Raw genomic sequence first — 26,954 nt, 5'->3', positions numbered from 1 at the left:
AAGTGAAAGTCACTCAGTTGTGTCCAACTCTTTTGTGACGCCATGGACTATATCCTCTGTCCATGGGATTTCCCAGGCAAGAATACTGTAGTGAGTTGCCATTCCCTTCTCCAGGGGGATCTTCCTGACCCAGGGGTCGAACCCAGGTCTCCTGCATTACAAGCAGGTTCTTTACCATCTGAGCCACCAGGGAAGCCCCTATTGTCTATGATCAATAAATCTAAACAATACCCTTACTCCTCCATGGAATGAAAATGAAAGTTACCAGACTTTTTTTCCACCAATCTCTTTTGAGTCCAGCAAAATGACAACAAAAAAATGAGGCTGAGAGTATAAGGAACCTTAAAAGAAGCCCTACTGGGAGGACTGAATTAAAATCTCCCTAGGCCAAAGTTTTGTACTAAGGGAAAATGGATTAAAAAAGGGCTGTCGACTGCTTTCCATGTAAAGGCTATTTTACATGGGGTTTACTGAATTGTTTAACTCACACTCCTCATGATTTGTTAGCATAAATACCAAGTTCTTGCTTGATTTCCGTGTATCAGTTATCCCTGATGCTCATTCATGTGCAAGGGCCTTAGGGATAGTATGGTTCCAGTTTTCACAGTATGCTTGGGTAGACCCTAGAGACAGTGCCTTAGTCACCAGGGGGAGCTGCTGCACAGGGAGGGGGAGGAGTCAAGAAGGCCTCCAGATACCCCCACCACCAGAGCAGCTTTGTGTTTCTATTTTATATCTTAAGATTCCTTTTCGTTTAAGGAAAAGTCTACTAATCCAGTCCTCTTGTTTTACAGTTGAGGTTTGAATTTTCTACCCTCAATATTTGAAATGAGGACTTTGATGTCATTACGGCTGACAGTACCCTTTCTATCAAGGTTCTGAAATAAATTTCTGAGACTGACAAACAAGAGCTCAAATTGTTGCTCTTGGACTTAACCTCCAAGAGGATGTGGGCAAATGGTCTACTTTTTCTTTCCCCTTGTGTCTAGCAGCAGCGAACATATACTTGGTGCTCAAGTGTACTGCCTGAATATGACAGACCCACTTTCTTACTATGTATGTTAGCTGAGCAAGCAATACTACTTTGTAAGAACAGACAAACTGGTTTGTGTCCAAAGGTAATGAAGAATAAGAAATATTGATACAGTAAAATAAGAAATGATACAGTAAAAAAAATACATGTGTATGGTAGTTGTTCAGTCGTGTCTGACTCTTTGTGACCCTATGGACTGTAGCCCACCAGGCTCCTCTGTCCATGGAATTCTTCAGGCAAGAATACTGGAGTGGTTTGCCATTCCTTCCTCCAGTGGGACACGGACATGAACTTGGGCAAATTCCAGGAGACTGTGAGGGATAGGGAGGCCTGGCATGCTGCAGTCCATGGGGTTACATAGAATCACAACTTAGTGACTGAACAACAACAAAAAAAGATCAGTACACGTCCCCAGGCCCCATCTTCAATCAGTCTCTGATGTATTTCTTACTATCCTGCATTGGCTCAGACAGTAAAGCGTCTGCCTGCAACGCAGGAGACCCGGGTTCGATTCCTGGGTCAGGAAGATCCCCTGGAGAAGGAAATGGCAATCCACTCCAGCACTCTTGCCTGGAAAATCCCATGGACGGAGGAGCCTGATAGGCTACAGTCCATGGGGTCGCAAAGAGTCGGACACGACTGAGCGACTTCACTTTACTCACTTTTCCTTCAGCCACACTGACTTTCAGATTCTTCTACTACACTGGTGTTCCCTCCTTAGGGCCTTTGGACTTGGCATCACCCTTACCTGAAATGTTCTTCTCTCAGATACCTACATGGCTTGGTTACTTAGTTCTTTCAGGTCTCTGCTGAAAGGTCACCTCCCCCAGGAGGCCTTCTCCTACCATCTTTAGCTAAAATAACAATGCCCCACAAACATTCCTTGACACTCTTACTCTGCTTCTTCTGCATGGCACTCTATATTGATACCTGGATGTGTTTGTGGCCTGTCTCCCCTCACGAAAACAGAAGCTACATGAAGGCGGGGACTATTTCTGAGCACTGCTGACATCCTGGTCCCCAAAACGGTATGTGGCAGAGTAAGTACTTAAATGTTTATTTTATTGTGTTTTCTAGAGTTTTCAAACTTTCCTTGTAGTGCCTATACGTGTGGGAAGTTAAGCAGGGACTAGAGGCTTCTAGAAATGTGTATTTCCCAATCTTCATGGATTGGCACTAGAGGCTCCCAGCAAGAGTTCCAATTTAGGTCTACATTCCATTCCACTAGGATGTGAAGTAAGAGGAATGGAATCCAGTCTCGAGAATCTCTTCCACTACACTCAGGGAACTGACCATCAGTACTGAACTCCTTCCCCTCCATCTCATTTCAAAGTCCTCTTTTCTCTCAGAAAGGTCAGGGGTTGCTGTAATACCGTGCCATAACTTGCACAGAACAGGTAACCCAGGCTGACTACATTTCAGCCTTGGAACCAGCCCACTTGGATCCAAATCTCTCCAGGGTGCAGGTGATAATCAGAATAGAAAGCCTTCTCAGTCACAGACTTGAATCTTGTAGCCTTTATTTCAGTCATTAAAAGACGCAGTAAATGGAAACTACACTGATTTACATTAGGCATGCACCTCGACCTGATACTGCTGTTAGTTTCTGACTGGTCCAAATCTTAATTTTTTTCATTGAGGCACATCGTTAAAATTTTTTGAACCCTGATACACAGGGTAAGTTAACTTCTTCCTTGTGGCAGTTTAGTATGAAAATTACGTTCACTGGCTAGATTCCTTTAACTAAAGGCCTCTAGACTCTCAGGCAACCTGTACTAGCTCGAGATCATATGTCATATAGATATTTAAGTGAATCATGGTATAAGGGAGACAGAGAATCTAGAAAGTTGAAATATATTTTTTCCAGCACTGATAATTAAACACTGGATAAGGAGGCCTACAGTTGAGTACCAAATTACTCTTCCCCTACTGCTGCCATTTCTGAGAGACACAAAGATGTATACTGATCTCCCCAAAAATCTGAAATGAATCCACACAAATAACAGATTATTACCTATCTGGTCCCAGTATCAAATTATAGAGCAATTCCACTATTAAAATTATAGGAAGCAGTTAATGGGACTACAAGAAAAGCATCATCCCACAACAGCAATATGCATCTAGTAGAGTTTTTCATTCATCTGTCAATTGTTTCACAAGATTAGCATTAAAAAAACACAACCCCAAATACATCTGACCCTCAAATCCCCCACATCAAAAATTGGTCTTTGTTCATTCTCAGATGACAGGATGTCCCAAGAGTGACAAAGGTGGGGGCCAACTCCCCCATAGCCTTTTCTTCAACTACCCCATCAACTGCTCTTCATCTCTTGAACTACCTTCCTTTTCCAAAGAGGTAATGCTGAGGTCAGTCAGAAAGGCTTTCTGAGAAGACTGGCTTGGATTTCTGCGTCTGTTCCAGTCGATTCAAGATGAATTGGCTTGTGTCAATGAAGCGCTCAACGCAGTTCACAAAACAGGCCTCAGCCCGACTGTCCAACTTTGGCCCAGGCTTGTCCATGCACTTTTCCTGCTCAGGACAAGATACAGAATCACAAAGGGAACTTGGCAAAAAAAAAAGGAGGTGGAGCTTCTTGTTGCTTAGAGGAAAAACTTCACCTAAAAACAGTATCTGATATGTTAATCACAGTTCACATTCAGCAGTTTACTGTGTGGCAATTTTCCACAGCCTTAAATTCTTACAGCAACCCTATGGAACAGATTCAGTTTATTATTAATCTTCATTTTACAAAGAGGGAAACTGTGGCACAGAGATAGTAAGTCAGAAAATGATGGTGCTGAGATATTACAGAGCAAGACAAATGACAAAATGCAAGGAAAATACTAGGGAAGTTAACCCTTTGCTGAATTTGGTTACAACTCTACAATGCTGCTTACATTAAATGCCTTTAAACTAACTGCGGGATAAATGGGTGAAAGGACAGATCATTGCAGCAAGACACCATAAAAGCTACCAAAGGAAAAAAAAATATTTATGACTGGAGATTCTATAATATCTACTTAAGCCAGAGGCTCTTGAATCCTCTCTCTCAAGACGAATGGAAAATTGTATGAATTTTCCTAAAGTGCCCACTGCTTTCAGATTCTTAAAGGAGTCTTGAACCACACCACTGCCTGGTCCAAATGTAACGAACCAGATATTTAAAAGAATCAAACCGCTCTAGTTCAAGGCAGATGGGAGCTAAGTAATCATTTGTTGAGGGTCAGAGTCCAGCGATACCATAAGTTTATAATTCAAATGAATTTCGTTCATTATTCTGTTGTGTACACAAGCCTCAGTCTTTCCACTTCCAAGGAAATTTATCTTTGGCTTCTGAATTCTGTGAATTTTGTATGTCAAGGCAGAGTAGTTATGCTGTCCTTGGCAGCCAGAGAACACTTTGATTCCAAGCTGCAAATAAATGCCTTCTACCCTTTTGCCAAAGTCCCCTAACAGGGCATACTCAGTTCCTCAACCTTCAGACCTGAAACGGCTTGGTATTACACAACAATCCAACAAGAAGGCAAAAAAGTGTGTATGTTGGTAGAGATTACTCCACTTTTTTGGTTCGTGGGTTAGAGTCACTCCTCAGCAGGGACGGTTAGAGCAACTAATTACGGCAAACTCTGAGGAGTGCAGGGATGGGAGATTCACTGATTCTCTGGGACTCAGGATACCAAACATTAAATACCAATAGTGGGGGCGCTCATCAGTCCTGGTGACCAGCACTAGGTAGCTTCAACCTTGAATGCCTACAGTTCTGGTTGACACAACAGCATAAGTCTTCTACAATACCCAATCCTCTGCACTAAAAAAGCTGAGGTCCGGAGCGACACCCCCCTGAGAAGCGGAGTCACCCTTTTCCCCTCCCGGCTTGGCCTGAGGAACCTAAGGAAACCAAGGGGTTCTGCCGGGTCCTGTCCCTTCCCCGAACTCTAGACGTCGGGGCGAGTGCGCGAGGCAAGGACAGGCAAGTAGGTACAGTGGCCAGGTCCCAGCCCCAGGCTCCTCACCCAACAAAGTTCCGTCATCTGGTGCACCAGCTGCTGGAAGCGCTGCTTCTGAGTCTCCACCTCAATGAAATGCTGCAGCTGCGGGTCTACCGAGCCCAAACCCGCCGCGGAGGAAGACGAGGAGGAATCCATCCCAGCGCGGTCACGCGTGCGGAGACGAACTCCACACCAACTCACCGACCTTCACGTGTCTCCGCGGCGGAACCGGAACCACAACCCGCTGCCTCTGGGACCGCCCCGCGCGCGCACTGCGCGGGCGCGGGGCCCTGTGCGGGGGCCCGCCCCCGCCCCCACCCCGTCTCGGGCTCTGGGCTCTACTCCAGCTGTCCACGCGCCTCGCTCCGCCCTGTACGCGACCCTGCGGCGGCGCCGTGTCTGCGACCGGAGGTCTCAGGACTGTCCGCCCAGCTCCGTGGCGCTGTTGAGACGTTATTTCAAAAAGAAAAGAAAGGTTAAAAAAAGGAAGTTACTTCGGACCATGTGGCCCGTTCGCTACCGGCCCAACAGCCCCGCCCCAGTCGGGTTCCAAATTGACCCACGCTTTCCCCGCTGCCGCGCTGGTGCTCGGCAGGGACTGCTGGGTCCGTAGCTTTGCTGTCCTGGGCCCCTGGCTCTAGTTCTTTAATGGAATTTACCCCGCCTGACGTAGCAAAAAGTGGCGCTGGCAGATTTTGTCTTCACCTGTCAGATTTATTCCGATGGTATCTAATGCCTACCGCATGCCAGGGTGTGAGCTCTGGTTTGTGATCGCTGTCTGTGATTCAGATGCTTCCCTGGGGGTTCAGCGGTAAAGCATCACCCTGCAATACAACGGACCATCTACAAGGCAGGAGACGAGGGTTTGATCCCTGGGTCAGGAAGATCCCCTGGATTAGGAAATGGCAACCCACTCCAGTATTCTTGCCTGGAAAATTTCATGGGCTGAAGGGCCTGGCAGGCGACAGTCCATGGGGTCGCAAGAGTTGAACACGACTTAGCAACAAAACCACCACCACCACCACCACCACCACCTGATTCAGAAGCAGAATCTACCAAGAGCCAGAGGGCCTAAAGGGGCTTCCCTGATGGCTCAGATGGTAAAGAATCTGCCTGCAATGCAGGAGACCTGGGTTCCATCCCTGGGTGGATAAGATCCCCTGGAGAAGGGCATGGCAACCCGCTCCAGTATTCTTGCCTGGAGAATTCCAGGGGCAGAGGAGCCTGGGGCTACAGTCCCTCCTATCGCAAAGAATCAGATACAACTGAGCGACTAACACAGAGGGATTAAATGTGGAGAATCCCATGGAGTTCCGAAAGTAGAAATGTGACACACCAATCCCACACAGCAGTTTCCCGGAACACTGAGATAGGGCGCTTCCAGAAGGCTGCATGATTAATCGAAATAGCAAGAAACCTTCATGCTTTCCAGTAATTTTATTTTATCAAAACACCCTCCCCTTCCATTTTTATGACACCATTTTATTCCTGCCAAGTTCTACCTCCCCCCCCCCCAGCTCTATTGCCTACCCAAAGAGCTGTTGGACCCCCATTGTGAGGCTATTTACATCCCTCCCTCCCTCCAAATGATTCAATCCCACATTCAGTCTGTTTTAATACTTTTGGGAAATTTCCTCTCTGGGGGAAAATACCAGGCACAAAAATTCCTTGGCCTTTGCTCAGAAGGTATTAATAGTATCCCAGGGAAGAGATAGAAAGGCATTCCTATATGTGGAGAGGGGCCTCTGTGTATTCAGCAAGGGCACAAAGGGCCTGGGATTTCCTCAGAGAAAGTGAAATTGAGATTGTGGAGGAGAGGAGTATAACCAAGAAGCTTATTGGTGAGCTCAGGACTCTTCATCCATGACATCTAGAATGTTGCTCAGAAGAATTTTGAAAGTGGGACGTTCATCTGCTTTCTAAAACCAAAGAAAAAAATGGAGCGTTATAGTGGGCTAGAGTCCAGAATTCAAGGGAAACACAATGAGTAAACAGCAAATGTTTATGAAATTTATGCTATATGCCCAGTAGCATACCCTGTGGATTATCCAAAAAAAGAGAGAGAGAGAGAGGAGAAATAGAAGTATTCCATAAAGTGCTTGTGCACTTTAAATCTTTAGTAAATCGGGTTATTAATGTGGGGAGGAAATTTTTAAAATTATTCTTACAAACACTGATTGAAACTAAAGCCAAATTCATTATACCAATGCATTCTTATTTTGGACCCTCAAGTGGCTACCAAACAAATTTAAGTGGTTGACTGAACTGAAATCCTATAAGCTGTGATAATTTTTGTTTGGTCTCAACCATCCTAAAGCCAAAGTTAACAAAGGAACGAACATGTCAAGAGCAGGAGCTGCTTCACTGGGCAGGCATCCTAAGCACCTGGGACCTCTTATTACTACCATCTGGCCTCCAGACTAAGGCCTTTTGTGACAGCCATGGTCCATAAGCCTCTGAGGTATTTAGTGATTCAAGATATATTTATGCAAGAAAAGTCTCAATCCATCAGAACCCAAAAGTCATCAACTTATTGTTCCTTTGAATCTGTGATTCTCAAACCTGAGTATCAAAATTTCCTGGGAAGTTTAAAAAAATATACCTGAGGCCCACTCTAGACATACCTAGTCAGAATCTCTGGAGGTAAGGCCCAGTCATCTGTAGTTTTAAGAGTTCCACAGAGATTCTGATGTGATTCCAGTTTCATGACTATATTAACAGGCTGTGGAGAAAGTGCCTATCTGAAATACTTAACTAGCAGAGTGAGGATGTGCTAGTTGGGAGGGAGCAGCAGAGTCAGTTACCCTCAATCCTGCCCAGCACAGGAGAGAGAAGGGAAATTGCTCATAGGGTTCTCCCTTTCGCCACACTTTCTTTGACCTGAGTCATTTGTCGAAGGGAAAAGAGCCATGCTCTGATCCAAATGCCTACTTTTCACCCCACAAAGATGGCTCCAGATTCACATACGTGTTTGCTAGACACTGTCAGTCTTTCCCTGTTACTAATGGGGCAGAACTAAGAGCTGAGCACTCATTTCCTACTAGAGATTTAGTTTGCCAAATTAAGGTTGCCAAGGATTTATTGAAAATGGTGTAGGTACCCGTGAAGAACCCAAGGTGAGAGCAGCAAAGGATTTTAATAATAGTGGGACAGGCTCTTTATTTTCAAAATACCACATCTACCCACATATCCCATAATGCACTGTATTTTAAAAAAAAAAGAAAAACCACGAGAACTACCTATTTTAGTTCCCTTTCAGGTGTTAGCATGTAAAAAAAAATCTCATTTAGGACCACAGCCAGAGAAAGGGTGCAGTTAGTAAAGCAGAAGAAAGGGCCAATGACTCCCAAAGGAATGAACACAAATTTTAATTAGTTTTCTTTTTTAATGTCCATACACTTGTCTGAATGCCTCTGGCTGCCTACTTATGCTAGGTGACATGGCCCCATGACACCCCTCTCCCTAAAGCCGAGATGGTATTGGAGTAACACCACCCTATGGCAGAAAGTGAAGAGGAACTAAAAAGCCTCTTGATGAAAGTGAAAGAGGAAAGTGAAAAAGTTGGCTTAAAGCTCAGCATTCAGAAAACTAAGATCATGGCATCTGGTCCCATCACTTCATGGGAAATAGATGGGGAAACAGTGACAGACTTTATTTTTGGGGGGCTCCAAAATCACTGCAGATGGTAACTGCAGCCATGAAATTAAAAGACTTACTCCTTGGAAGGAAAGTTATGACCAACCTAGATAGCATATTAAAAAGCAGAGACATTACTTTGTCAACAAAGGTCCACCTAGTCAAGGCTATGGTTTTTCCAGTGGTCATGTATGGATGTGAGAGTTGGACTGTGAAGAAAGCTGAGTGCCAAAAAATTGATGCTTTTGAACTGTGGTGTTGGAGAAGACTCTTGAGAGTCCCTTGGACTGCAAGGAGATCCAACCAGTCTATTCTAAAGGAAATCAGTCCTGGGTGTTCATTGGAAGGACTGATGCTAAAGCTGAAACTCCAATACTTTGGGCACTTCATGCGAAGAGTTGACTCATTGGAAAAGACTCTGATGCTGGGAGGGATTGGAGGCAGGAGGAGAAGGAGACGACAGAGGATGAGATGGCTGGATGGCATCACTGACTCGACAGACATGAGTTTGAGTGAACTCCGGGAGTTGGTGATGGACAGGGAGGCCTGGCGTGCTGCAATTCATGGGGTCGCAAAGAGTCGCACATGACTGAGCGACTGAACTGAACTGAATGATCCTCTAGTGAGAATTGGAGTGGGCCTGGAAAAACTTCTGGTCATGAAAGGATTGGGATGTAGGCTGGGGTTTGAGAATGTGTACAGCTATCTGTCTGTGCTCAGTTGCTATATGGCGAGGGAGAGTAGGGTGTCGGTGCTTGGTCAGGTACATGGGAAAGTACGTTCAAGGAAATAATTTAAGAGGTCCCACTAAAACACTTACCTCATGCCAGCAGCTGTACATGATGGCATATACCCTCTCCGAAGCAAGATGAGGCCTGTAGAGACGTAGGCCTTGGGCAATGTGTTCAGCTGTTTCACTGTTAGTAAATCTCTCATATGGCATCTTCCCCAGAGAGTAAATTTCCCACATCAGCACCCCTAGACAATGAAAAAACAAAATGTGTTGTTTCTGGGTAAGAGGGATCCTAGTGTTCCTAGATCAACTTCAAACATTACATTCAGGTGGTTCCACCCCCCACCCCACCCCTGGGCTTTTTAAAAATTTTGTTCAAACTTCTGCTATAGTACTGAGTACACTGGAAGTAATCAGGATTGCCCTGGACCATTAGTTCCTCTAGGAGAGAGACAGCATCTTATTTGTCTTTGTGGTTATAGAGTCTGGCAGAGTCCCTGGTACATAATTAGTATTCAGAAGCTGTGGAATACTGAATGAATTGTTTGTTTCCCTCAATAGATTCTAAGTTCTAAGAAGGCAGGAATCGTGTCTACTTTACTGTTTTTAATCCCCAGAAACCCCTGTGGTGCCCGATTCCCTAAGGATTAGATGAATGAAAGCAAGAACAAATAACAGTCTCTCTGTGCAGGTTGCAGAGTGTGAACTTCCCAACAGCATTCCTTTTCCTTTGAGCTGTATAATCCATGTAATCGTATCCACTCACCAAAAGCCCAAATGTCAGATTTGCTGCTGAACTTGCTGTACATAAGAACTTCTGGTGGAGACCACCGGACAGGAAATTTGGAACCTACTGAGCTTGTATATTCATCATCCAGAACATACCTGCAAAGGATTCAGGACTTGTTGCTGTTACAATTTGGAGAGTTTGATATTTGATTAAATTTTCTTGGCAGAGCCATAAGAGTTTCACAAATACTACAGGCTAAATACTACAGTGTCTTTTACAAATGCCATAACTAACATATTCCTGTTTTCATATCCAACTTAGCTTTCCTGATTGACAGTATAGATACAGCAAGGATGAAGTGGCATAAGGTCTAATAGGTATTCCCTTCCCTCTTTTCTCTTTTCCCATCCTTCCCTTCCTTCAGTTCTGCAGTCAACAATGGCAATTAGGCTCATTAGGAAAGGAGACAGAGTAAAGTCAACAGGATTAACAGAATAAGACAGAGTATCGGGGAAATTAGCTTTTTAAAAAAAGAGCAAAGGAGAAAGGAGAAGAGAGGGCTATAACAATAAAACAGACGGATGAAAAGTGACTTAAACCATTCAGAGAAAGAAAAGGTATAGAAAGATGGTGGAAAAAACTAGAATTATAGGGGGAAAGGGAGACGATTAAAAGTTACAGTGTCACCTCACATTTGTACTGTGCCAGTTTTACTTTTAAAGGGAAAGGTGAAAAAGACTGCACTCACCTGGACAGGCCAAAGTCAGATACTTTAACAACTCCTTGATCATTAACCAAACAGTTTCGAGCTGCCTGTAGTGCAACAGATACCAGTGAGACTCTGTCCTTGGTGCACAGGTTAAGGGCACAAAGCTTCTGCCCACCAGAGGAAGGAAGCCTCATCTCCTTTATCTAGAGACACCTTCCCACCTAACAGGAGTCAGCTGATGCCACTGAAGAATTTTGATATGCTTCCATCACATATAGAGCAACCCCCATAATAAGTAAAGTCATAAGTAAAGCACTGAGGACTTGCAGCATGATTTCACTCACATTGATAATTCCATGACAACCCTTCGTGCATTGAAATGTCGAGAGAATTAAGGGAGGACGGAAGGCAAGTGTGTTTTGTTTTCTGCTTTTCTACCAACAGGACTAGGGCTATTTCCGCCTTGGCATGGCTGAAATAAACATGCCCCGGGAGGCCAGGCAGGGGAAGTGATAGAGTGAAGTGGGTAGGTGGAGATGTCAGATAAGTGTCTGGTCTAAGGGAGGTCAGCCACTTTCCTGTGAGCAGCTAGACCATCTTGTAATACCAGGCCCATATTTTATAGGCCGACAGTTAAGATGGCCTATGAGAATATGGGTCTGATGATACAAGATGATGTCAATTTTCATGAGAAGCTGTAAATTCAGTTCTTTAATGTGAAATGTTTTTAAGTGTTTGCTAACTAATATATTAATATAACATTGAAAAATGCACCAACAGACACCCAGTTTGTGATTCTCATATAACCAGAATGATGGTTCTGTGCTAAAAAGCAGTTTCATTAGGATGAGGGCTGCCCTTCTGCCCCTGGAGGACTCCTACCATTTCCTTGTCATAGTAGGAGGGGCTGGGAGTGAGCATTCCAGCTCCCACTGTGGCGGAACTTATGGTGTTGAGGCTGGAGTTCCTTGACCGGCTGACCACTGGGCTAGAGGCTCACCAAACTTTTAGTATTTTCTAGATAAAACTGAAATCACGGCTCCAGCCACCTTCCTCAGCCATGGATGATATGTCTTCCTGTGCTACTTCCACCCCCTCATCCCTCGGACCCAGACCAAGCCTTCTGAGATCCTACCAGGTCTCGGTGGAGGAACTGCTTAGACTCTAGGTATTCCATGGCTTCACAGACATCCTTGCACATCTCCAGCAGCTGCTGAGTCTGGAAGCGGTGGCGCATCTCCCTCAGGTAGTTCAGGAGGCAGCCATTGGCCATGTACTCAGTGATGATGAAGATGGGGCGCTGTTTCGTGCAGACGCCATACAACTGCACCAGCTTCTCATGGGAAAGATTCCTACAGGAGAGGCAATGAACCAGTCCTCCCTTTCTGACTCTGAATATCATTCAGAAAGGAACTGAGGAGGAAAGGAGTTGGCCTTGGAGTAGAGTGTCAAATGAGAAATCATAATAACCTTTTTCCTACCCTAAACTCTGAAAGCGCCTAACATGTGAGGGTGAACCAGGATTTGGAGCCATCGATAGAACAGGAAACAAGTCCAGGGAACAAGTCCAGGGCTGAGTGAACACTAAGGGTACATTAGAATGTCTTCCTTTTGGAAGTCTCATTCTCTACATTTACCCTCAAATGCTATCAAGATGATACCCACCTATGAGCAATACTATTCTCCATCAGTATCAAAGAGAAATGAGTACCTTAGCAAGTTAGGACTCACACCAATCAAAGGTTGACCTCAGGCCCAGGTCCCAAATCTCCCTTATTATAAATCACCCTAAACCACAGTGGGAACCATCCTTGTAATTCCTAGACTGGATGGAGAGTTGAGTTTGGACTGTAACTCACATCATGACTTTGGCTTCTTCAATGAACTCATCCTCAGACATGGAGCCTTCTTTGATCATCTTGATGGCCACATCATACTGGCCCCTCCACTTCCCGTACTTCACTACTCCAAATTGTCCAGTCCCCAGCTCCTTCAAGAAGGTCAAGTCCTTTGGGTCGATTTCCCATGATCCTATAATGACAACGCCTTGATGTGATTCTTTGAGTCATGTTTGTATAATTTCTACAATAGATTAGAATCCCTACTGCGGGTAGAAATAGACAAGCAGTAAAAGGGAAATTCTCAGGGGTACTAATTCATCTTTGCTCAGGTAAATCTCAGGGACAGGGGATTACTGGTTGAAGGAGTCTGGGAATTTTTGGTACAAGTCAGGCATAGAGCAAGAAGATCAACTAGACAACTTTAAAAAATCCCTTTACGATATTTTCCCCACAATTGAAAAAAAAACAAACCTTTATGAATCTATGTTTTTGCAGTCTCAGTAGGAGCCACCAGAGGGAGAAAACTCATTAGATAACTTTGATTTGGCTCTGTCTTAACACATTATTGGAGAAGGAAATGGCAACCCACTCCAGTGTTCTTGCCTGGAGAATCCCAGGGACAGGGGAGCCTGGTGGGCTGCTGTCTATGGGGTCACACAGAGTCGGACATGACTGAAGTGACTTAGCATAGCATAGCATAACACATTATTGACTGGGAGATTTTTGCAGAAACTAACGCCTCCGGCATTTATAGGTGTTAACATTTATAATGTGTTAACATTCCTTGTGGCAGCTGGGATGGAACACTGCACTGCAAGAATGATTGGATGGCGAGGTCTGGTTGGGTCTGCCAGATGTAGTAGTGCTTGCAACTGGCTGGTCCACCCTGCCCTAGAGAAATAAGCACTTACCGTATCCCAGGCCTGCAGTGGAAGGTGCATTCTTGTTTTGTTGAGACACTGGATATTTGAGCCTAGATATGAGTCCTAAAACATACAGAGAGGGTCATGCTGCTGGTGCAGAGCAGGGAGTGAGATGCCTTGCACACTTAATGCCTCACACTTTCAGTATTCATCTTTCTAGTACATCTTGAATCCCAAAAGATTGCCATGAACCTGAATTTTTCTGGAAGTTTCTCCTCTTATAAATGTTTTTCAGGGACAAAAAAAATAAAATGCTAACTGAAGTATGCTCCCCAGCTAAATATATCCCCACCTCCCAGTCCAGGCTTAACTCACATCCTCCTTCTCCTTTTGATACTGAAAAGTATAATTGGAACCCCATTAAATGACAGCCTTGATACTGCCTTGCCTGGACATGGTGGACAGCTGCAAGCCTTCTTGATGAAGCTTTTCCCATGTATTCATGTTCTCCCCAATCTCCCAGTTTTTAGAATGTCTACACTGCTTAGAAATTCTCTTCTGATGTTTTTGAACCTGTATGTTCTTTAAGGGCAAGAACCTAAAGTAATAGTTTTTTGTGTTCTCTAGTAACAAGAAAATTATGGAGTAGACACTAGTTCAATGAATATTGCTGATTGATTAATTACCAGTCTCTTCTATGTCCTTCCTTAGCACTGAGCATCAATCACCAAATAGGAAGTCAGTCCCTACTGGGTGTAAGGTCTGCCTTTGACCACCTCTTCACTTGACCTCAATCCAGCATCACAGGGGTTCATTTTCACAGCTAAGTCTCACTACCCTATGAGGCTTAATGTTTCACCCAACCACCTTGTCCTAAATTCCTTCTCTTGCTACTTGTCACACCCTTCTTCTCTGGTTTCCCTGGTACTTACCAGCAGAGTTATGCTGATGGTAGTTAATGAGCTCAGGGATAGTGCTGAAAAGGTGCTTCTCAGCCAGGTAATACTGGCTCTGAGGTGTGGAACACACGACATAGTGGCGTATCACCCCTTGAGGTTCCCTGAAGAAGTGGACGCTGAGTCAGCAACTCGGAAACAAGGGCCCAAAGGACCCAAGAAGTGAAGTGAGGTGAGTTTTGAGTTTAAGCGACAGAGGAAATGGGAGAAGCACTTCATTAAGGAACTGTTGGATGGGTGCCCCTGTTCTTTGTCCCCAGAGCCTTAAAACAGTAACACTCACCCTGTAGATTTCGCAAACACAGACACGGTATATTTTCCAGCTTTGCTGGAGTCTCTAACAATGAAGCCTCCTTCTTTACCCTGAAAAGATGGGAAAAGAAGCTGACCATCAGGAGGAAATGGCACTGCCACCAGCATCCCAACTGCCCAAACCCAAGACAAAACAGAAACCCTGATTTCACTGCCAAGTTCCACATTTGAGCTGCAGCCTCATTGCTTTTGACCCTGCAAAGTATAATTGGGACCCCATAAAATGAGAGCCTTGACACTGCCTTGCCTGGAGGTGCAGACAGCAGCAAGCCCTCAATTCAGGATCCTTGCTTGAAGTGCAAAGAGACTGCCATTTACTTGTGGTCACACACTTACCTCTTGCTTCAACAGTTGCTCAGCTTGACTCCGAGTCATGTGCTTGGAATACCACCTGGAAAGGGAGAGTGCTTGGCTGACTTCTAGGCCATGGCCTGAGTGGCTTGTTAAGAGTGCTGTCTGTGGCTCACCCATGCCATTGAGTCAGTCAGTTCACTCAACTGCTATTTACTGAGTGCCTATCATGTGCACAGCACACTATATCCCTTTCCCAAAGCCTGCTTGTTGCTGAAGAATTGTGGAAATGGAGAGCAAGTGGCAGAAGTTTGCAGGGAACAGATGAGGGTCAGGGCCTTCGAAGACAACCCACTTCCGTGATTCAGGAGAATGGGCAACCAGAACAGTTTGCCTTTTTTCACCCTTTCAGGTGTTTCCTATCAGGCTGTGTTTTCCTTTCAGTAGTTCTTCGGATTTGGAGAGGAGGGGGTATGGTGACCTCTCCAGCTTCCATCAACAGGGTGTTTGGGATAAGGGTAAGATGTAGGCACTATCACTTGAACTGGTGGCATCATCTGACCCAGTTGATGCTGATTTTAATAAGTATCTTGATATCAAAATTGTGTTGAAAATATGAAAAATGTTTATACTGTATTGTGAAGATTCTGTGCTGGGAACATAAGCATACTCACTCATACATTTCTATGGAGTCCTCTGCTTCAGTTACATAGTTACTAGGGATGTAGCCTTCCTGCCTGTAGAGGAGACAACAGGGTTGATCATCCAAAACTCCCCAATCTGGGTGAGAGACAGATTTGGTTACCTTGTATCCTGGGGCTCAGAACCAGTCTCAAATGATGGTATATAAAATGTCCTGCCCTCAAAGAGGATCATGTTGCCAATGCACAGCTAGGCCAGTGAAGTGTGTAGCTTCTGCACTTGCAGCACTGATTACATATGCTCCACAACACGTGGGCTCAGGGAGGGGGCCACGTGCAGAGCTGCGCTCTGGGAAGTACTTGGAGGGAGAGCATATTCCCTTTGATGTGGGAAGAACAATTTCTGATCAGGATACTGAGTAGGGGAGTTATGATGCAGGATTTTGCATGTGTGTAGAGTAGGTGGGCGGAGAAGGCAATGGCATCCCACTCCAGTATTCTTGCCTGGAAAATCCCATGGACAGAGGAGCCTGGTAGGCTGCAGTCCATGGGGTCGCTAGGAGTCGGACACAACTGAGCGACTTCACTTTCACTTTTCACTTTCATGCACTGGAGAAGGAAATGGCAACCTACTCCAGTGTTCTCGCCTGGAGAATCCCAGGGACAGGGGAGCCTGGTAGGCTGCCGTCTATGGGGTCGCACAGAGTTGGAAGTGACTTAGCAGTAGCAGAGTAGGTGGGAGGGATTCCCTGGCAGCTCAGCTCGTAAAGAATCCACCTGCAATGCAGGAGACCCTGGTTTGATTCTTGGGTCGGGAAGATCCCCTGGAGAAGGGATAGGCTACCCACTCCAGTGTTCTTGGGCTTCTCTGGTGGCTCAAATGGTAAAGAATCTGCCCACAATCTGGGAGACCTGGGTTCAATCTCTGGGTTGGGAAGATCCCCTGGAGGAGGGCACCCCACTTCAGTATTCTTGGCTGGAGAATCCCCATGGACAGAGGAGCCTGGTGGGCTACAGTCCATGGGGTCACAAAGAGTCAGACACGACTGAGTGACTAAGCACAAAGTAGATGGATACAAGGCTCAGGGAGAGCGGACATGAACTCACCCATTTTTATCCCGGGCACGCCACCAGGGTAAGTTGCTCTCCTCCAGGATAAAATACTCATTGCCCTTATGCAGCTGTAGATCATTTGCATTCATTGGCATGTAGTCATAAAGGGCTACAACTTTTTTCAGCTCACTTGTCGAGACAGGTGCTGCTGTTGGCTCAGGGGGCAGTGGCTTTTTTAAGATCTGTGTTGTTAGGGAAAAACAGTTGGGGAGATTGGCTAGATATCAGGCACTCTCCTATTGTTCCCCAACCATTCTAACCCAAATCAGGCAAAATAAAAGGTTTATTCAACATTCAACTCAACAACCATTTTTAAGCACCCCTGCAGGGTCTCTCAGCATGGAATGCGCATCAGAACCATCTTGAGGGCAGTTAATAATCCCAACACCCAAGCAGTTTCAAAAGACCAATTATGTCAAAATCTCTGAGGGTTGGACCCAGGCATCAGTGTTCATAAAGCTTCTTGGGCAAAAACCGTGTACAGCCACCATCTGGAAAACTAGCACTAAACTAGTACATGGACCCACTAAGTGGTTCTGAATCTTCTTTTGTTTGTAAAATGAACATAATGAGAATTCCTGCCTTGCTTACTTACAATATATGAGAAAAGCCTTTCTAGACCTCCAAAAGTAACACTCAAAATCAAGTTTTAAAGTAATATATTAGTGGTAAAATCAAGATATTGGGTATATGGGCATTCAGTTTTTGGGGGGGGCATTCACTGTTAAAAATTTTCAATTTTATGTTTGAAAATATTTTTCATTTAAAAAAATCAGGCTTTGTTTTGTTCTAAACAAGTGATTTGATTAAATGGTTGCCAAGAGCTTCCTAATAAGCCTCTGTCTCTCCACCGAAGAGGAAGTCCTACTTAGAAGGCCAAATCCCCTATCTCAAGAAGAATACCAGTTTACACTGCCATATCCCAGGGAGAATTCTAAGACTCTGGTCTGTTTTCTGGGTGTGACTAAGTTTCCATTGAAGCAGCACCCAATTTCCCTGTATACCTGGTCCTCCTCAGGTGTGGGAGGAAGAGGCTTTTTTGTCTTGCGGTGAGAACTCCCAGGTTTTAAGCCTGCAAAGTAAGAAACCAGTGATAATAGCTACAGAGTGCATATATGGGAAGGGCCCAGGGACAGGTTTGGTCAGGAACTTTACTCTTGTATTTGGTGCCTTCACATAAGTTATGAAAAGTCTTGATGGCTACAGCCCAGTGCCAGTTTTCCCAGCTAGAAAGAACAGAGCATCAGCTGGATTTTGGTTCCCACCCATCCCCTCTCCCAGGCTCCTTTGTACACTGGCCAAAATGTACAAACCTGGGTTTGCTAGAACCCTGAGAAAGTGATGGATATGGTCAAAGGAGGGAGAGATTATACTGATCAGATCTCTTACTTCCATTTCTGTTCTCCAAAATTTGGCAGCCCATAGCATTTTTGGCTGTCTGAGAGCAGCAGAGATACTGCCCGTCAATCCAGAAGCAAGGGTGGTATTTCTGTACCAGATCACTGTTGTACCGGATTACTGTAAGAGGAGAAAAGAGAGAGAGAGAGGTGACATTTGACTTGTGGGAGAAGCTACCATAGGCATGTTTTCCTCTTTGAGTATAGTGATGAGCTTCAGACAACTGCCCCGTCCTCAGCCACCCTGAAGGGAAGCAAACACAGGACCAGTTGGCTCACGTGGAGAGTTTCTGTGTCATTCTCTTCAGTGGTTCTGTTACGATGACTATCTCCCAACCAGTGACTAAAGCGATAAGAATATCTGATGTCTCCAGAGGCCCAGAACAAAAATATGTTATCTATGGTTTCCCGGCAGCCATTACAATCTTCCTGTAAAGCAGGTGTTGACTCTGGTGGTCTTTCCCAGAAAAGGGAAACAATGTGACAAGCCAGCTCTCACTCCAGCTCTCAATATACCAATGCCTCAGCTTCTGGAGTGCTCTTTGAGAGCTATTTATCTTCGTGAAAACTCCTGCCTCGTACTTTCTGTGTTCAGAAAACAGTCAACAGAACACAGCTCAGGATCAAAGGAAGGTGATTTTGTCTCTAGAATAAACATAGTTCAGTCTTCCTAGGGCCACTGAGGTGGGTTGAGTTCCTTGAGGGAGACAAACACAGCAGTTCTATTTCCCTCACAGGTTTGTGAGGCCCAAAAGATCTCTCAGAAAAGACAACAGGGTGGGTTTCAGATAAGAGGAATTCATTTTATAGTTTTTAATACTGTGGTATTGCAAGAATTTTAACCAGAAGTTGATTAGACAAGTCATCCTGGGATCCTGTTGCCAGGTGACAGAGAAGCAAAGGCAAAGGAAATAACTGACAATAGCTAGCCTTGGGCCAAAGATCTAGGCTAGCCTAAGAATATGCATATTTGAGGACATACTCATTTCAGCATTTGATGCTAAAAAGAAGCCCTGCATAACTTTTTTTAAAAGATAAAAATAAAAACAAAACAAAACCTTCCTTTGTAGAGATCACCTTAAGTCCTTAAGAGCTTGCTAGCCACACTCTACTCATTCAAGACTTTGGAGGAGGCCTAGAAGCTACTGGTGGCCAGGTGCATTTTACAGGCAAATGAAGAAAAAGTGCTGTCTCTCTTTTTTTTTAAGTGCCATCTTGATGCTTTTCTAAACATGGATTTGAAGACTTCTAACCAGTATCTCCTGCCCACACACTCACCCCTCACTTTTTCAGCATATCCCTTCACCATTGCACCAAATGCAAAGTGGTGGGAGCTGATCAGATGGAGTGCAAGCTAAAAGGGGCTACATTGTCTGTAGAGGATTTTAAAACAATAATAAAGCCAACCAAAAGTCTGTGGGCCTTCTATTATCTTTATTGCCAAATTCAGACTTAAATTGAAGAAAGCAGGGAAAACCACTAGACCATTCAGGTATGACTTAAATCAAATCTCTAATGATTATACAGTGAAAGTGAGAAATAGATTTAAGGGCCTAGATCTGATAGACAGAATACCTGATGAACTACAGACAGAGGTTCGTGACATTGTACAGGAGGCAGGGAGCAAGACCATCCCCCAAGAAAAAGAAATGCAAAAAAAGCGAAATGGCTGTCTGAGGAGGCCTTACAAATAGCTGTGAAAAGAAGAGAAGCAAAAAGCAAAGGAGAAAAGGAAAGATATACCCATTTGAATGAAGAGTTTCAAAGAATAGCAAGGAGAGATCAGAAAGCCTTCCTCAGTGATCAGTGCAAGGAAATAGAGGATAACAATAGAAGGGGAAAGACTAGAGCTCTTGTCAAGAAAATTAGAGATACCAAGGAAACATTTCATGCAAAGATGGGCACAATAAAGGACAGAAATGGTAGGAACCTAACAGAAGCAGAAGATATTAAGAAGAGGTGGCAAGAATACACAGAAAAACTGTACACAAAAGATCTTCATGAGCCAGATAATCACGATGGTGTGATCACTCACCTAGAGCCAGACATCCTGGAATGTGAAGTGAAATGGGCCTTAGGAAGCATCACTCCGAACAAAGCTAGTGGAGGTGATGGAATTCCAGTTGAGCTATTTCAAATCCTAAAAGATGATGCTGTGAAAGTGCTGCACTCAATATGCCAACAAATTTGGAAAACTCAGCAGTGGCCACAGGACTGGAAAAGGTCAGTTTTCATTCCAATCCCAAAGAAAGGCAATGCCAAAGAATGCTCAAACTACTGCACAATTGCACTCATCTCACATGCTAGTAAAGTAATACTCAAACTTCTCCAAGCTAGGCTTCAGCAATACGTGAACCGTGAACTTCCAGATGTCCAAGCTGGTTTTACAAAAGGCAGAGGAACAAGAGATCAAATTGCCAACATCCAACATCATCATTTTGGATGATCGAAAAAGCAAGAGAGTTCCAGAAAAACATCTATTTCTGCTTTATTGACTATGCCAATGCCTTTGACTGTATGGATCACAATAAACTGTGGAAAATTCTGAAAGAGATGGGAATACCAGATCACCTGACCTGCCTCTTTAGAAATCTGAATTCATGTCAGGAAGCAACAGTTAGAACTGGATGTGGAACAACAGACTGGTTCCAAATAGGAAAAGGAGTACGTCAAGGCTGTATACTGTCACCATACTTATTTAACTTATATGCAGAGTACATCATGTGAAATGCCGGGCTGAATGAAGCACAAGCTAGAATCAAGATTGCTAAGAGAAATGTCAACAACCTCAGATATGCAGATGACACCATCTTTATGGCAGAAAGTGAAGAAGAACTAAAGAGCCTCTTGATGAAAGTGAAAGAGAAAGTTGGCTTAAAGCTCAACATTCAGAAAACGAAGATCATGGCATCTGGTCCCATCACTTCATGGCAAATAGATGGGGAAACAGTGGAAACAGTGGCAGACTTTATTTTTGGGGGCTCCAAAATCACTGCAGATTGTGATTGCAGCCATGAAATTAAAAGACACTTGCTCCTTGAAAGAAAAGCTATGACCAACTATACAGCATATTAAAAAGCAGAGACATTACTTTGTCAACAAATGTCTGTCTAGTCAAGGTTATGGTTTTTCCAGTAGTCATGTATGGATGTGAGAGTTGCACTGTAAAGAAAGCTGAGTGCCGAAGAATTGATGCTTTTGAACTGTGGTGTTGGAGAAGACTCTTGAGAGTCCCTTGGACTGCAGGGAGATCAACTAGTCCATCCTAAAGGAAATCAGTCCTGAATATTCACTGGAAGGACTGATGTTGAAGCTGAAACTCCAATACTTTGGCCATTTGATGCGAAGAGCTGACTCATTTGAAAAGACCCTGATGCTGGGAAAGATTGAAGGCGGGAGGAGAAGGGGACAACAGAGGATGAGATGGCTGGATGGCATCACCGACTCAATGGGCATGAGTTTGAGTAAATTTCAGGAGTTGGTGATGGACAGGGAGGCTGGGTGTGCTGCAGTCCATGGGGTTGCAAAGAGTTGGACACGACTGAGAAACTGAACTGAACTGAACTCTAGCAATTCTGAACAATGTTTCAGATACTCTTCCTAGCTAGAACTGATTACTCCTACCCTCTGCCCGCCCCACCCTTCCCTTGTGCCACGCCCATCACTGAGGGATTTGAAGAACCTTGGGTGCAGGCTTCGGCACCAGTAGACATTTCAAAATTCTTAATCAACAACTAGCTGCTCTGATAAATTAAGCTATCCTAATATGCTAATGAGAGGCTATAGGACTTCCTACCCCCCTACCTCCAGCACAGTCATTAAGAACCCACCCTACATTTCCAAATAATTAAGAGGTCCCTTGAAGATGACACTCTTCTTCTGTTGGTTAATGCAGAGCTTGTATTTCCAACTACTTAGAATTGCAAAGGCAGTGTCTGTTACAAACTGAATGTTTGTGTCCCCCTAAATTCATATATTGTCACCCTGCTTATTTAACTTATATGCAGAGTACATTATGAGAAACACTGGACTGGAAGAAACACAGGCTGGAATCAAGATTGCCGGGAGAAATATCAGTAACCTCAGATATGCAGATGACACCACCCTTATGGCAGAAAGTGAAGAGGAACGAAAAAGCCCCTTGATGAAAGTGAAAGTGGAGAGTGAAAAAGTTGGCTTAAAGCTCAACATTCAGAAAACAAAGATCATGGCATCTGGTCCTGTCACTTCATGGGAAATAGATGGTGAAACAGTGGAAACAGTGGCAGACTTTATTTTGGGGGGCTCCAAAATCACCGCAGATGGTGACTGCAGCCATGAAACTAAAAGATGCTTACTCCTTGGAAGAAAAATTATGACCAACCTAGGTAGCATATTCAAAAGCAGAGACATTACTTTGCCAACAAAGGTCTGTCTAGTCAAGGCTGTGGTTTTTCCAGTGGTCATGTATGGATGTGAGAGTTGGACTGTGAAGAAGGCTGAGCACTGAAGAATTGCTGATTTTGAACTGTGGTGTTGGAGAAGACTCTTGAGAGTCCCTTGGACTTCAAGGAGATCCAACCAGTCCTTCTGAAGGAGATCAGCCCTGGGATTTCTTTGGAAGGAATGATGCTAAAGCTGAAACTCCAGTACTTTGGCCACCTCATGCAAAGAGTTGACTCATTGGAAAAGACTCTGATGCTGGGAGGGATTGGGGGCAGGAGGAGAAGGGGACGACAGAGGATGAGATGGCTGGATGGCATCACTGACTCGATGGACGTGAGTCTGAGTGAACTCCGGGAGTTGGTGAGGGACAGGGAGGCCTGGCATGCTGCGATTCATGGGGTCACAAAGAGTTGGACACGACTGAGCGACTGAACTGAACTGAACTGAAATTCATATAATGATGCCCCCCATGTGATATTAGGAGATGTGGCCTTAGGAACATACTCAGGTCATGAGAGTAGAACCTCAAGATGAGATTGAAGTGAACTAAAGAAGTGAAGTCACTCAGTCATGTCCAACTCTTTGCAACCTCATGGACTGCAGCTTACCAGGCTCCATCCATGGGATTTTCCAGGCAAGAATACTGGAGTGGGTTGCCATTTCCTTCTCCAGAGGATCTTCTCGACCCAGGGATCGAATCTGGGTCTCCCGCATTGCAGGCAGACACTTTACCATCTGAGCCACCAAGATGAGATTAGTACCCTTATAAGAAGAGACTGGAGAGAAATTCTTTCTATCTGCCATATGAGAACCAGTGAGAAAAGTGACCAGTCAGCAAGCCAGGTAGAAAGTTCTCACCAGCAACCAAACTGGCCAACACCTTGGTCTTGGACTCCCCAGCTTCCAAAACTGTGAGAAATAAATGTTTGTTGTTTAAGTCACTTGATCTATGATATTTTGTTGTGGCATCCCAAGCTGATTATGACAGCATCCAAGTGGGAGAACTAGGAGAAAACTGCTTACTTCACCAGTGCATGGAGCCAGGAAACACTAATGGTTGATGCACATTCCAAGTATATCATGGACTGATCTCTCATATCCATTTTTATCAGGATAATGGCTCAAATTCTGTTTGGGGCATAAGTGATTGATTACCCTCCGTATACATCATTGGAGTTTCACAAATGTCACTCATTCGTTTTGGTGAGGTCAGGTCTTTTGCTCATTTTTGAAGCTACAGTTAGGATAGGCTCTATTGAGCTTGACCAAATGAAGACAAGTGTCTGTGGTGCTGTAATACTGAAGTGTCCACTGCCATGTTCAAGGAAATGGAAGGAGAGAGCTCAGGGCTCAAGGATACAAGGTTTGCATGAAAAGTACCACTGAAAAGAGATGGCAGTTTAATATGAGATACCTGGCATCCTACTTTTTAAATTGAGGTATGAATGTGAATGTGTTAGTCACTCAGTCATGTCCAACTCTTTGCAACTCCATGTAGTCTGCCAGGCTTCTCTGTCCATGGGATTTTCCAGGCAAGATACTGGAGTGGGTTGCCATTTCCTTCTCCAGGGGATCTTCCCAACCCAGAGGTAGAACCCAGGTCTCCTGCACTGCAGGCAGTTTTTTTTTTTTTTTTTTTTTAACCATCCGAGCCACCAGGGAAGCCCTTGAAGTATAGCTTACATATAAATATATAAATTGAGGTATAGCTAATATATAATAAAACATGCAATCTGAGGTATCCATCTAGCCACATTTGTGTAAAACCATTTAACCACCACTCAGATCCAGTACCTCAGAAGGCTCCCTCGTGCCTCTTCACAGCCAATACTGCTACAGAGGTAGCCTGTATACCATGAGGCTCCCTTCTCATGTTAGTGATTTGCAATTGGTGCATTTTACTCCAGAGTGGGATAACATCCCTACAGTGGGATTTTACAGTTTCCAGAGTATCTCATTATTGGCATTGCCAGCATCTGGGGCTATTCTGAGATCTTTAGGATTTGCATCTAAATCTCCCAACAACTGTGGTGTTTGTTGCAAGGCAGCTACTTTGGGGCTTGTCAGCCCAAGTAGATTCTGGAGTAAATGAAAAAAAAAAATGCTTTCAGTAAAACACAAGGGAAGAGGAGGCAAAATTGAACCAATGAACCAACTGAAGTAGTAGTGGTTTCTGTTTGTTTTGGTTTTGTTTTTACTGCTGGAATTTTACTTACCTATGAAACTTTAATAGCAGGGCATAATCAACATAGTAAGGTTAATATGAGAGTCAATAAAACAAATTTACATGTTGAATAGTCTTATCCTCAGTCATTACTCATAAATTGAATATAGTGGGCACTCTATATATTTTTGAGCTAACCTACAACTGGTTTTGAAATTGGTGTTTGAAGTGTTAAAGGAATTACTAACTTATACATACCACATTTTTTCCCTTTTGGTTCTCGCTCATCTAGTATGTCCCACCTTCCCCTATATCCAAACTAAATCCTAGCTGCCCATCAGTGTGGATTCCAAGTTGGTGGTGGTTGTTCTGCAGAAAAATCATTTAACACATCTATTCGTTGGCCGCCTTCTGTGTGCAAGGCGATGTATAAGGTACTGTGGAGAGAACCAAAGAAGTACAAATATATATGCCCTTTGGAACTCCAGCTCAGCCTCTGCGTGTATTTCTCTGCCTTGGAGGTGGCATCTTGGTTTAGAGCACAGACTTTGGAGCTTGAGTTCAAAGCCTGACCATGCCACTTACTAACTGAGTGCCTTTGGGCCAGTTACTTAACATCCTACACCTCTGTTTTTTTTTTTTTGGTCTCCAAAATGAGGATGGTGAAATTAACTGCCTCATGTAGCTGATAGGAAGAAGAAATCAGTTAACGTACATAAAGGACTTAAGATCTTGGATCATAATAAGCATTACTGAAGTGTTTGCACATTTTGTACCCTCAAGGCTAAAGGTGACCTCTTCAAAACATGCCAGGAACTGAACTACGTGGTGCAAGATATTGCCTATTTGTAATGTCCACATGGCCTTACTCTTAAAATATCTTGCAGCCAATTACAGGTGCAATTTCTGGGCTTGAGAACCAGGCAGCACAAAACTCTGCAATGAATTTAGGCTTTAGCGTCAAACAGACTTAGGGATGTAGTAAGAACCCAGGCTCCACTCACTAGCTATGTGCCCTTGAGCAACTTACTTAACCTCTTAGAGCTCAGTTCCCTCATCTGTAATTAGGGGTATAATACATACTAAATAAGCTTATTGACAGAATTAAATGTGCTAGTATGTTTGAAGCACTTGGCATAGAGCCTGGTACAGAGTTAATGCTCATTAGGTGTTAGTTGTTTTTAGCCCAAGGTTGCTGTGAGAATTAAATGAGATAATGATTACAAGATATCTAGCTTAGTGTCTGGCACACAAAAAGAACAAAGTAAATGACCCCTCTGTTTCTTTCTCCTCTTTTGGCTCGAAAGATCTGATGATTTTTGTATTGGCCAATCAGACTTGCATTCAAGGGACTGAACAAAGCTGGTGTAGTCAACCACCAAATATCAGAATCTACATGTTTATTAAGACAAAGGGCTGTCATGCAATAACCGAACCATGCTGTTATCAGTCTGCCATCCTTCCTGTTTCTCTAGGCAGCCTTTCCTGATGTCAACTCAACCAGTTAATCTCTCAGTCACTTGACATGTGGCTATATATACACACAAATATGTGTGCATGCATCCTGTACTGTAAGCATTTACAGTCGAGTTTATTTGAGCACACTATATGGTCTATGTGAAAAACTGAACTATGTTTAATTGAGGTCCTCACAAAGCAAGGAACAGAAAATAGCTCTTTGGAAAATATTTACCAACAATGAAAAGATGTACAGTGCTTTCTTGTACAGTGCTTTACAGTTGCCGTGTGCTTTCACATACATTACCTCCCAGAGGAAGGTACCATGGACATCATTATTATTATCATCATTATTAACATCATCATCATTATCATCATCATCATCATCATCATCATTATCATCATTTTTCTCTTTCAGAAAAAGAACTTGAACCTCAAAGAAGCTTATTGGCCTACTTACCAGAGGTCACCCAGCTTATCAGTGGTAGAAGAAGACTTGGAACCAGGGTCTTTACTCTGACCCTAAGCACTCTCACTATCATATATTAATTTTTTGGGAACCAGATATTTCATATCTATGATTCAAAATATTGAAATAACCATTGAGTGCCATACCACACCACTATTGTAAATTGGTGTAAAGAATGGGACCTTTTTATAAG

At 43.9% G+C, this 26,954-nt stretch overlaps 2 protein-coding genes across 3 annotated transcripts in view; both read right to left on the bottom strand.

Annotated features, from left to right (window-relative positions):
- Window positions 1–2,536: 2,536 nt before the first annotated feature.
- TIMM8A (translocase of inner mitochondrial membrane 8A) lies at window positions 2,537–5,276 on the bottom strand. The gene is made up of 2 exons (XM_014479872.2): window positions 5,048–5,276; window positions 2,537–3,563 (listed from the first exon to the last, which is right to left on the bottom strand). The coding sequence occupies exons 1-2, from the start codon at window positions 5,177–5,179 to the stop codon at window positions 3,402–3,404; spliced, it is 294 nt and encodes a 97-aa protein (XP_014335358.2). The 5' UTR covers window positions 5,180–5,276; the 3' UTR covers window positions 2,537–3,401.
- Window positions 5,277–6,450: 1,174 nt separating this feature from the next.
- Window positions 6,451–26,954, bottom strand: part of BTK (Bruton tyrosine kinase) — a 33,903-nt gene continuing 13,399 nt past the window's right edge. The window contains exons 7-20 of one of the 2 annotated variants that reach the window (XM_070365981.1): window positions 18,238–18,366; window positions 17,853–17,920; window positions 16,843–17,030; window positions 15,769–15,831; window positions 15,140–15,194; window positions 14,775–14,854; window positions 14,468–14,595; window positions 13,584–13,658; window positions 12,691–12,862; window positions 11,967–12,183; window positions 10,871–10,935; window positions 10,159–10,277; window positions 9,480–9,637; window positions 6,451–6,942 (exon numbers count right to left, since the gene is read on the bottom strand). In XM_070365981.1, the coding sequence (XP_070222082.1) occupies window positions 6,871–6,942; window positions 9,480–9,637; window positions 10,159–10,277; window positions 10,871–10,935; window positions 11,967–12,183; window positions 12,691–12,862; window positions 13,584–13,658; window positions 14,468–14,595; window positions 14,775–14,854; window positions 15,140–15,194; window positions 15,769–15,831; window positions 16,843–17,030; window positions 17,853–17,920; window positions 18,238–18,366 (1,589 nt within the window). In that variant the 3' untranslated portion in view covers window positions 6,451–6,870. The remainder of the gene's footprint in view (window positions 6,943–9,479; window positions 9,638–10,158; window positions 10,278–10,870; window positions 10,936–11,966; window positions 12,184–12,690; window positions 12,863–13,583; window positions 13,659–14,467; window positions 14,596–14,774; window positions 14,855–15,139; window positions 15,195–15,768; window positions 15,832–16,842; window positions 17,031–17,852; window positions 17,921–18,237; window positions 18,367–26,954) is intronic. The other variant, XM_005901021.3, reaches the window with a different exon arrangement.

The sequence above is a fragment of the Bos mutus genome, chromosome X, assembly GCF_027580195.1.
Source record: "Bos mutus isolate GX-2022 chromosome X, NWIPB_WYAK_1.1, whole genome shotgun sequence".
NCBI lineage: Eukaryota > Metazoa > Chordata > Mammalia > Artiodactyla > Bovidae > Bos > Bos mutus.
Note: the sequence above shows the minus strand (reverse complement) of the source record. Positions and strands in the feature narration are given on the sequence as shown.